The 10,849-nt window shown below is 34.7% G+C and overlaps 2 protein-coding genes across 4 annotated transcripts; both read left to right on the top strand.

Annotated features, from left to right (window-relative positions):
- The first annotated feature begins 796 nt into the window (after window positions 1-796).
- LOC123196794 (probable disease resistance protein At1g61190) lies at window positions 797-2,540 on the top strand. Of its 2 annotated transcripts, none has more exons than XM_044610922.1 (2): window positions 797-1,074; window positions 1,156-2,540. In XM_044610922.1, exon 2 carries the CDS (start codon window positions 1,222-1,224, stop codon window positions 2,536-2,538), a length of 1,317 nt encoding a protein of 438 aa, XP_044466857.1. In that variant the 5' UTR covers window positions 797-1,074; window positions 1,156-1,221; the 3' UTR covers window positions 2,539-2,540. The 2 variants fall into 2 exon arrangements, with proteins under 2 accessions (XP_044466857.1, XP_044466856.1); XM_044610921.1 differs by having other exon boundaries at window positions 798-1,074; window positions 1,193-2,540.
- Window positions 2,541-3,438: 898 nt separating this feature from the next.
- LOC123196793 lies at window positions 3,439-8,238 on the top strand. Of its 2 annotated transcripts, XR_006497741.1 has the most exons (5): window positions 3,439-4,035; window positions 4,800-5,273; window positions 6,202-7,017; window positions 7,173-7,513; window positions 7,609-8,238. XR_006497741.1 is itself a non-coding variant. In XM_044610920.1 (4 exons), exons 1-4 carry the CDS (start codon window positions 3,439-3,441, stop codon window positions 7,227-7,229), a joined length of 1,944 nt encoding a protein of 647 aa, XP_044466855.1. In that variant the 3' UTR covers window positions 7,230-8,238. The 2 variants fall into 2 exon arrangements, 1 of the variants encoding a protein (XP_044466855.1); XM_044610920.1 differs by having other exon boundaries at window positions 7,173-8,238.
- The last annotated feature ends 2,611 nt before the right edge of the window (window positions 8,239-10,849 follow it).

Genomic DNA, 10,849 nt, shown 5'->3' with positions numbered 1-10,849 from the left:
TATAATTTATTTATATAATTAATTTTATTTATTGTAATTAAGTCCAAACGTTTCTTTTAATTTTTAATTATTGCAATTAATAATTTAAAAATTAAATCAAGATCATGTATTAGAATTGACTGTTCAATATTAGTTTCAAACCGAAACTGTCAGTTTTGAACTGGGGCCATGAATCGGAACCGACAGTTCCAAATCGTGGACGAACCATCCTGTTACGGTTTCGGTTCAGGGTTTTTATATTTTCGAACCGTAAACCGACGGTTTCGAACCGAATCCGACGATTCATGAATCGTGACCAGGTCTATATATAAGATATATTACTTTTAAGATAACCCTAATATTATTATTTTACCTTTACTTATTCAATTTTTAATAAATATTACTGTTTTTAATTAAATATTACAAACCACAACATTTATTATGATTATTTTATTTTTATTTATTCAATTTTTAAAATAGAATGTCCCTATTTTTAATTAAAATAACAAACCATCCCACCTTTATTACTGTATAAAAATATTATTGAGTTTAGAGTAATTCAAATTCATTTTAAAAAAGCGTTAAAACTCAAATTTATTTTAAATTCGATTTAATTTGAAAAAATAAAAATCGGGCTTATATTTGATTTTACGTAATTTTTAATTTAAATATAATTTTAGTGATTAAACTCGAATTCTATTTGAATTAATCTACACTATGGGGTTTAACTAAAAATTTAGTTTGAGTCCTATAAAAAAAAAAGTGATTAATCAAAATAAAATTAGTTTAATCATTCAGAATGAGTTTGTTCAAACTTGCAAGTCTACTGAGCTTAAGTTTGGGCTTCAGCTTGTCTAAATTACTTCACTCAGCTCCAGCTCGCCTAGGATTCTCGGCTCGAATCCAGCCGTCAACTCTATTCTTATTGTCAACGAAGCCCAAAACGCCATTCTCCGTCGGATCCGGATCTCTTTCCTCCACCAAGAACCGCGTATTCTACTTTTGGAGTCAGAGGTGATTCGGTTGCTGCTGGAGCTGTGAGTAACCCATTCTTCGTTCGGATTTTAGTGGAGGTCTGAAGGACTTATTAAAGAGGTAATTTAAGTAAATATAACTGAAGTTAGTTGTTTCAATGCCTGCTTCTTGATTTCTTCTGTTTGATGATTGTGGTTGTAGTTGTACTCTTACTGATTAAGGCTCGAATTTCCTTCAGATTTGCATATTGTTGTGTTATTGTTGACAATGGTCGACGCTGGGGTTGGAACTGTTGGCAAGAAGTTGGAAGAATCGACAAGACTTCGGTTGAGTTATTTGTGGAATCACAAAAGCAACCTTGAGGAACTTAAGAAAGAAGTTGAAAGGGTGAGGGATGTTAGAGCTGATTTGCTGAGTTCAATGGAGAGAGCTGAACGCCGAGGGGAACAGATAGAAAATGATGTTGAGAGGTGGCTGAAGAATGTTGAAGAGTGCATCAATAATGCGACGATGATTATTGAGGACTTTGAGGGGAGAGCAGGTATTCGATGTTGCAAGGGGCTGTGTCCAGATTTGACAACCCGGTATCGGCTTATCAAGAAATCGGTGAAGGAGTTGAAGGCTGTAAGTGGACTCTTGAAAGATAGAAACTTTGATAGAGTTTCATATGTTATCCATCAACGGGACATATGGTCTAGATATTCTAAGGATTATGAGACCTTTGAGTCAAGATTGCCCATTTTTAATGATATATACAACGCTTTATGCAATGATGATACCAACATGATTGGAGTGTATGGGATGGGGGGCATTGGCAAGACTGCACTGGTGAAGCAAGTTGCCTGGCAAGCCAAGGAAGACAAGTTGTTTGATGAAGTGGTTCTGGCATTGGTAAGCCCGACTCCAGACATAAGAAAGATCCAAGGAGACATTGCAAATCAGCTAGGTCTTCAATTCCATGAGGAGAATGAATCTGGAAGAGCAAGGAGGCTACGTGATCGATTGAATCAAGAGAAGAGATTCCTTTTAATCTTTGATGATATCTGGGAAATTCTTGATTTGGAGAGAGTTGGAATTCCTTTAGGAAACGATCATCAGGGATGTAAAATTATGCTGACGTCAAGAATTCATGATGTATCAGGTAAGATGGGTTCTCAATGTAATTTCTTGGTTGCTGCTCTGAAGGAAGAAGAAGCTTTTAGTCTATTTAAGAATATAGTAGGTGATTCAATTGAAAATTTTGAGTTCCAATCCTTGGCAGTTGAATTTGTCAAGGCATGTGGAGGTCTGCCTATTGCCATTGTTAATATTGCAAATTCATTAAGAGGGAAGAGTCTATTTGAATGGAGGGAGGAGTTCCAGACTTTGAGCCATCCTTCGTCAAGGAAATTCACTAGAATGCTTGAGGATGTTTGTTCAACAATAGAGTTGAGTTACTACCATTTAGAAGATGAGGAACTCAAGTCAATATTTTTGCTTTGTGGTCTAATAAATTATACTGATGAAGCTTCTGTTATGGATTTATTGAAATATGGAACTGGTTTGGGTTTGTTTAAAGGCATCATTACTCTGGAAGAAACATGAGATAAGTTATATTCATTGGTTCATGAACTCAAAAGCTCTTGTTTACTGCTTGATGGTCATAACCGTGAATGGTTTTCTATGCATGCTATTGTTCGTTATGTTGCCTTATCAATTGTATATAGAGATCAACATGTTTCTGCACTGAGAATTAAGACTATCCCCAAGGATTGGCTAAATAGGGATACAGTAAAAAGTTGCAATGCAATCTGCAGTCATGATGGTGACATTAGCGAGCTTACTGAAGGATTGGAATATCCAGAAGTTGAATTTGTCTATTTGAATCTGAAGGATTCTATTTCCAAAATCCCTGACAACTTTTTTTCAGGAATGACAAAACTCAGTGTTTTAAGTTTGACCAAAGTGCATTTAGTGCCACTACCTTCCTCACTTCATCTCTTAATAAACCTTCGAACACTTTGTTTCAATCAATGTGTACTGGGAGACTTAGCTGGTATTGGAGACCTGAAGAAACTAGAAATCCTTAGTCTTGTCTGTTTGGATATTGAGCACTTGCCAAGAGAAATAGGACAATTGACGAAGTTAAGGTTGTTAGATTTGAGCAATTGCTCTAATCTAAAAGCTATATCATCCAATGTTATATCTAGTTTATCACTATTAGAAGAATTGTATATGGGTAATAGCATTGTTGAATGGGCGTATGAAGGAATCAACAATGAAAGAAATGCTAGCCTTCATGAGTTGAAGTTTTTGTCTTTACTAACCACTTTAGAACTTCATATTTGAGATGCCAAACTACTACCAGTGGGCTTGTTCCCTAAAAAGCTGAAAAGGTACAAAATATACATTGGAGATGAATGGGACTGGCATGATAAGTATGAGTACAAAAGAACTTTGAAGCTCAAACTCAATACCAACATTGGCCTGGAGAATGAGATTGTCATGCAGTTGAAGGAAATCGAAGAACTTTATCTAGATGAAGTCCAAGGTGTCAAGAATGTACTTTATGATCTTGATGCAGGTGGTCTCCCAAAATTGAAGCATCTCTCTGTCCAAAATAATCCCTACATTTGGTGTATAGTTGACTCAGTGGAGTGGCTACCTTGTGACGCCTTCCCACTCTTGGAGTCATTGTTTCTTCGTAATTTAATTAACTTGGAGAAGATATGTCATGGTGAACTGACAGCAACATTTTTCTCTAACTTAAGGATGATAAAAGTGAGAAACTGTGATAAATTAAGAGATTTCTTGTCGATCTCTGTTTTTAGAGGCCTTCCAAAACTTCAAAATTTTGAGTTGATTAAATGCAAGAATATGGAAGAGATTTTCACAATTGAAAGAGAAAGTGAAAAGATTGACTTTCATCAATTACGCTTCTTGATTCTAAAATTTCTTCCACGGCTCACAAGCTTTTACCATGAAGTGAAGTCACATTCTGCTGTACAAATTACGCACAAGGAATTGACAACTGATAAATTATCTAAAGAAGTCATTTCGGTGGCTGACTTTGATGCTCCCATGCCATTTTTTAGTGGAAAAGTAGGTTAACAATAATTTTGTTCTTTATCATTTTATCTTTCTTGTTTGCATTTTTTAGTAGATATATATATATGAAAAGGAATTCCTTGGAGAAAAGTAAAAGTAGTGCTATACATTCTTAAGGATTTGCACTATTTCTTTCTATTCCTTTTGGGTTTTGGTCCTTTTCATTTTTTTTTTCTTGGTAAGTAATTTTTCCAGTGTTTCACAAGTGTGATAGAGATTCGAACTCAAATTTATTTGAAAGTTCTAATACTCTACCAGTTTTGCTAACCCCTGGTTTTTATATGACTGAGGTCCTTTTATTCTTAGTCTCTGTCAATTGTCAAAGATTTTTCTTCTTAGTAGTTCTTATATGATTTTGGATGCAAAAAGTACATCACAGTTCAAGAGCTTGTGTTTGCATATTTACTGTGTTATTAATTTCTTTGTGGCTTTATTTTTTTGAAGTTATCTGGATTACAGTAAACCTCAGTCTTCTATGTGCTGCTTTTACTCATTAATCTAAAGCTACAATTAGGCATGCAATTGGTATGTTTCTATGGTGGTTTTGCAAAATGAATATGACCTTCTCTACATTTTAAAAATGAAGGATTCTAGCTTGGATGTCATAGGCTAAACTTTATGGTTGGAGAAGTTAAATATTTGCTTGTCTCAGTAGAAGGTTTTCAATCCCTACGGCATGTCATTTCTCCATGATGAAAAGGAATATTTTATTTTATTTTATGGAAGAGTGTTAAAATTTTTTTTTTTTTTCTCTGCAGGTTATGTTCCCTAACTTGGAGGCCTTGGAACTTTGTGCAATTAATTGTGAAAAGATTTGGCCTTGCCAACCTCCAGTACTGCCTTCTTTTCAAAATTTTACAAGTTTGATTGTGCGAGGCTGTGATAAACTAAAGCATCTTTTTCCATCCTTCGTAGCCAGAAGTTTTGTCCAGCTCCAACACCTTGAGATAAGTAACTGCAGGGTTTTGGAGGACATTGTTACACAGGAAGACGAAACAGAGTTTACTAAATTTGTCTTTCCACAAGTAACCTTTCTGAAACTCTGGGACCTACCAGAACTGAGAACTTTCTACCATGGGAGGCATACTTCAGAATGGCCATTGTTAAAAAGGTTGGAGTTAAGTGGTTGTGACAAAGTAAATATATTCACTTCAGAGTCTTTTAACTTCCAGGAAATTAACGAGGCCCTGCTGAATATTCCCGTGCAGGAAGCTCTCTTCTTGGTGGAGAAGGTACAAGAGTCATTTTCATTTTCTTCTTCAATTGACTGTGATTAGATATAAACTGAAAGGTGCTGCACTTTTGAATTGAATGATTTGTCTTTTTATTGCCATACCTAGTTACCTAAAATTTTAACATAACCACTTCAGCAAGTGTGACTCTGTCCATATTAAATGAAGATTTCTTAAAATTAAATGATCTATTGGTGGTACTTGCTGCAAATTTAGAGACATTTTAGCCTTAGTCAGGGACATTGGTTTGCATTCGGTCTAGAAGTGGCCCTTAAGGGTGTAAATTTTGTGGCAATGAATTCTGCTATAGGCTCAGTCTGATCCAGTTTTCATCATTTTATTGAATTTCATCCATATTTAGATTAGTCAAACTAAATTTATTCCAAATTTAACTAGATTGAAATCTCTTCCTTTCCCCTCTAACCAAATTGAGCTTGCTCTTTGCTTCATGAATGGTTTGGTTCATACAGTTGCTTGTTATATGTTGCATCCTTTTTTTTTTTCCTATTGGTTTGGGAGGTTTAATAATGGAACTGATAGATTTTGATTTCAAAAGCTCTGATCCAATCGAAATATATTTCAGATTAGGCTGATATCAAGTCTACTTAATTTGAAAATCCATTTGATAACAAGGGAAGTGGTAAGATTCTAATTTTCTTGTCTCTTCCTTTGATCCTCAATATGGGAGTGGAGAAAATTGAACTAGGACAGTCTAATCACATATCTTTCTCAGGCATTTCATATTTTTGTGTAAAGTTTGGGCTGGTCCTGGCGCAAACTTTGCCACATTAGTTGGTCTGCAGTCATACCATCAGTTCTACTTATTCTCCTTTTTTCTGTTGGTGAAGTATTAAACAAAACCACTATAACTACTATATTCTACGAAATTGGGGGAACTCCAACTTACTTTTTTCTGATTGGTGTTCAGGTTGTTACCAACTTGGAGGAATTGAAATTAAGTGGCAAAGAAATTACGATGATATTCCAGGGCCAATTCCCAGATCACCTTTTTCACAATCTTAAAATGCTTGAGATCATGAATGATAGGTCAGAAAATTTCCCACTTGGTATCCTTGAGACATTTCGCTGTCTGGAAAAGCTTGAAGTAAGATCAAGTTCATACAGAGGGATATTCCCTAATGGAGACGCTGTGAGACATGCTCCAATGCTTGAATGCATAAAAAGTTTGAAGTTGTGGAAACTTCCTGATCTGAAGCACATCTGGGAACAAGAATCTGAATCAGATTCTATTCTTCAAAATCTTGAGATTCTGGAAGTATGGTGGTGTGATGATTTGATTAATCTGGTGCCATCCTCAGTTTCTTTCCAAAATCTTACAATTTTGGAGTTATGGTGTTGCAGAAGATTGAAAAGCCTTCTAGCACCATCCACAGCCAAAAGTCTTGTGAGACTCGAAAAAATAAGTGTAGAAGGATGTGAAATGATGACAGAAATAATAGCAAGTGAGGTAGATGTGGGAGAACATGAGATTATTTTCAGAAAATTGAAGTTTTTGTCACTTGAAAATTTAGAATGTCTCGTAAGTTTCTGTTCTGGCAATAGCACCTTCACATTCCCATCTCTGGAAGATTTGTTTGTGATAGAATGTCCCATGATGAAGATTTTCTCTACAGGAGTCTTAGAGACACCAATGCTAAATAAAGTTAGACAAAATCAGGAAGTAGATGAAGGGTTTTGGCAAGGTGACCTCAATGCAACCATAAAATGGTTAAGCAAAGAAAAGGTATGAATCAAGTTTACAAAATATCACATTATTTTTATTCAAAGATACTTAGGACGTTAAAATGCCCATGACACTATTTTAATTTAAATAGTATGAAGTAACACTTTGGTAGTTCATAGGTTCGCCCTAAAATGTGTTATCTTTTATGGTTACAGAATGTCCAGAATTTTGAAGAAGGTTGTGATCATCCTTTTATTTATCATGTGGAGTAAGGCCATTTTGCAATTTGATTTGCGGGCGAGTGCCACAATTTGCTTTTGTTCATCTTATGCAACCCTGTGGCTTGGCACTATTTGTATATGTAGTCCACATTTGCAAACACTGAGCTTTAGACTCAAACATGCTGAAGAAAGATAGGACCCATCATATGTACAGCTGAGATACGTAATGATTTTCTGAGCAAGGCAAGCAGAAGTCTACAAAGAAACAACATTCTAAAGAATCTTACTGCCAGAAGCCTTGAAGTGCAAAAATTTCAGCTGGCCATGATAATCAGGTTCTGTAATTGCAAGATGAGTTATTGCTTACTATATTTCAACTCAGAAAATGCACCAAAATGAGACTTCTGAATATGGCAAATTTACTGTCCAGCTTTAGATGCACTAAGTGCTGTTTGGAAGATGGTGAAAGGTAGGGGTGGCTTTGAGCCCAGCTGGCCTCAGGCTTGAATCCACATTCGGATTGAACATGCTGAACTCAAGCTGGAACTTCAGTTCAACAGCTTGGCTCAAGTTCGGATCGATTTGCCCATCTGACAACACTGTTCTCTCCCCTAGCAACATAGCTCATCCCTCCGATGACACTGTTTACCCTTAGTTGGCGGAACTGCCCACTTTGTGGTAGGCCTAAGAAGATACGATATATCAGCACAAACGAGCTCGAGCTTGAGCTCAAGCTTAAATATGAGTTGGGCATTATGGATTCGAACCAAGTTTAAGTTGGGCCCTTGTTCAGCTTGGTTAAACTCAAGTCCACCCCTTGTTAAAGAGCCTTTCTGTATGTGTCTGCTAGAGGGATTGGATTTATAGTCTGCATATTAAACGTAATGGTCGCAATCTACCATATTTATGGGCTCCTGTATGACAAATTTAGTACCATTTCTGCATTTGTTCTGGACTTATTTGGTTATGGTTTGACCTTTTTTTTTGTTTATCTGATCAGAGTGAAAAACATCAGCTATGCCCACAATATTGATAGATTTTAGTTCTTTTTATTTGTTCATGATCTATGATTTCCAGACAAACCTTAAAAGAGTCTGTTGGTTTAAGGCCAGAAGAGAGTTCTGAGTTTCAGCTTTAACTAAAATTTGGACAGTATTTCTATATCATTATATAATTTTTTTTATAAATGTTTTCTTATATATGTTTTTTTTAATATAAGAAAAAAGGTTTTTTTTCACATCTTTGTAATAAAACTAATAAATATTAATAAAAATTCTACTTCGACCAGCCGAACTTTCATAGGCTCTACCGATCAGATCCACGTCATCTAGTCTACTAACGTTAGGAGTGTTTTTGCTATTTTCAAAACCTTTGGAGGGAATGTAATTTAATCTTTTTTTTATAAACCGAAAACGCTTGTGAAATACCCCAAGAGCCTGCAATCATCTAGACCATTAACTATGGATCGGGTAAATTAGGGATAACTTTATTGTAGACTATTACGCTAATATCATTCAAATCCTAGATGTTTTGCAGATAACTTTCGACCATTTAGGAGTTCTTTTATCTGTATTTTCTTAATTATATAATATATGTTAAAAATGATATGTATTTTAAGATAAATGAAAAATTGGTATAATATAATATGATGGTTATATTGTGCAATATGATATATCTCAATTTGTATAAGTAATTTTACTATTCTCAATACATATTTTTAAAGAAGTGATAATATGAGAAGGGTACATTTATAAAATTTTAGAAAAGGTACAATATTTTCTAAGATTATTTTGTGATAATTGAAATATTTTTAAAAGAGATCTATCTTATGATGTAATAAGATACCAACTACGATATTGGATACGGGAAAAATTAGGTTTTTTTTTTTTTAAACACAATATCTATGAAGATGTCTGAATTATTCAAATATCTCTCAAGATACATACCTAGGGAGCTTTAGGAAAGTCAGCTAAAATTTTAGATATAAGATATCAATATGAGATGTAAAATTCTATTTTTAGATTTCATTATTTTTTTATTGACCTTTTATATTTTTAATAATATTATGTGTATAATTTTTGTGTATAAATAATGATGTGTTATTATATAATTATGTTGTTTTATCTTTAATTTTTAATTATCTAATCATTTGATGACACGTCATTATTTGTACATAAAGTTGTGTAAAAAAATTGTTCATGTAACACGACTCTTATATTTTATTTCTTCAAAATTTGATTAACTGGAGAAAATATTTCATGTTCAATCCACTACCATAATATAACCTTTCGACAACTAAAAAACACTTGACATAGAGAACAATGAAGTGTTTGATATGCCTAAATTAACTTTGAAATCTCTTCCACAACATAGGAGATCTTTGAAAGAAATCTGGTCTGGAATGTGGTCAAATGAAGCCGTTTTGGAGTATCACCTATCAGCCACTTAGTCAAGAAAGCGAGATGCACACGGGAACCACTGCCTGGTTAATAGGCGGAGGCTCCAATCTCCGGTGATAAGTATGTATACAAATTATTCTTATAAATGAATGATATAGTAATTCGCCAGCAAACACATTTATTATAACGAGTGAAATTTGAAGGTATTGACATAATATTCTCCCAACTGATTTGACCAAGACTCGGTGGCCAGTTTGGTCTGGGTGGCAGTCTAATGGCTATGTGGTGGCTATTCTGGTTTGAGTGAACGGTCTTATTACTTTAGTCATTAGACCACATGGAACCGCCTTAGACCACATGGAACCGCAGTTCAACTGAGTTAACCGCGTCAATTCCCAGTTAAAGTTGCAAATATTGAGACTTGAAGTTTAGTTTGTGGAACTGCACAAACAAGCTTGATTTGCCAGACATAGGTAGCACCGTCAGACCACAAGTTTTACCTGTGGTATATTATAAAATATTTGTATATTTATGCAGTGTTATTTTGTTAGTGTTCGTTGAATTGATCAGATCTGAAAAAACTAAAACTGGGCCTTCGACTGGGGCAAAGATTGGTCCGATAATTTAAAATATTAGGGTTCATATGTTTAGAACAAAAGGTTATCACTTTTTTGATTTGTACAAAAAAATATTGAAACAATTTCTGCAGGTTATGTTTCCAAGTTGAGGGCTCTTGGAACTGCCTGAAATTAATATTCAAAAGATTTGCCACAATGGATTCCAAAGAAAGAGTGATGAAAAAGAGACTCCCTGACAAAAAAATAAGGCAGGAGTGTGTGGGTTCGCATCCCTAAACAGTGAGAAAGGCAAATATTCCTCAAGTAAGACGAATTTGATTATGGCCACACATCTACTATTCGGTGAGATTTCAAGTTAATAGAATAGACACTTTCCCAAATTCAATGTGAAGTGCCTATGCTAATTTGGTAACACATTAAATACAAAGTGATTGAGTCGATCAAATAACATGAATAACAATGTAAAACGATAGCGATATGCGCAACCATCTCTAACATGTATTGATCTTGATTATACACATATTTTCTTAATTGAATAAACATAGAGACTAAGGATAACCTCCAAACACCACTTACCCTTAGATGATGACAATGTCCTCTCCACTTAGGTAAACAAACCAAGAGGGAGACAATAGCAAGAAAAATTCTTTTTATTTTTTTTAGATCATTCTCTATTGAAGAAAGATATTTTCTA

This window comes from Mangifera indica, chromosome 14 (genome assembly GCF_011075055.1).
Source record: "Mangifera indica cultivar Alphonso chromosome 14, CATAS_Mindica_2.1, whole genome shotgun sequence".
NCBI classification, from domain to species: domain Eukaryota; kingdom Viridiplantae; phylum Streptophyta; class Magnoliopsida; order Sapindales; family Anacardiaceae; genus Mangifera; species Mangifera indica.
This window is presented reverse-complemented; position numbering and strand designations above follow the sequence as displayed.

What these genes read in the sequence shown, in the direction of transcription:
- LOC123196794 (XM_044610922.1), top strand. Translation starts at nt 1,222, where the DNA reads ATGGTCGACGCTGGGGTTGGAACTGTTGGCAAGAAGTTGGAAGAATCG.
- LOC123196793 (XM_044610920.1), top strand. Translation starts at nt 3,439, where the DNA reads ATGCAGTTGAAGGAAATCGAAGAACTTTATCTAGATGAAGTCCAAGGT. An exon ending in TGCCATTTTTTAGTGGAAAA is followed by an intron (nt 4,036 to 4,799) that starts GTAGGTTAACAA and finishes TTTTCTCTGCAG; the next exon opens with GTTATGTTCCCTAACTTGGA. An exon ending in CTCTCTTCTTGGTGGAGAAG is followed by an intron (nt 5,274 to 6,201) that starts GTACAAGAGTCA and finishes ATTGGTGTTCAG; the next exon opens with GTTGTTACCAACTTGGAGGA.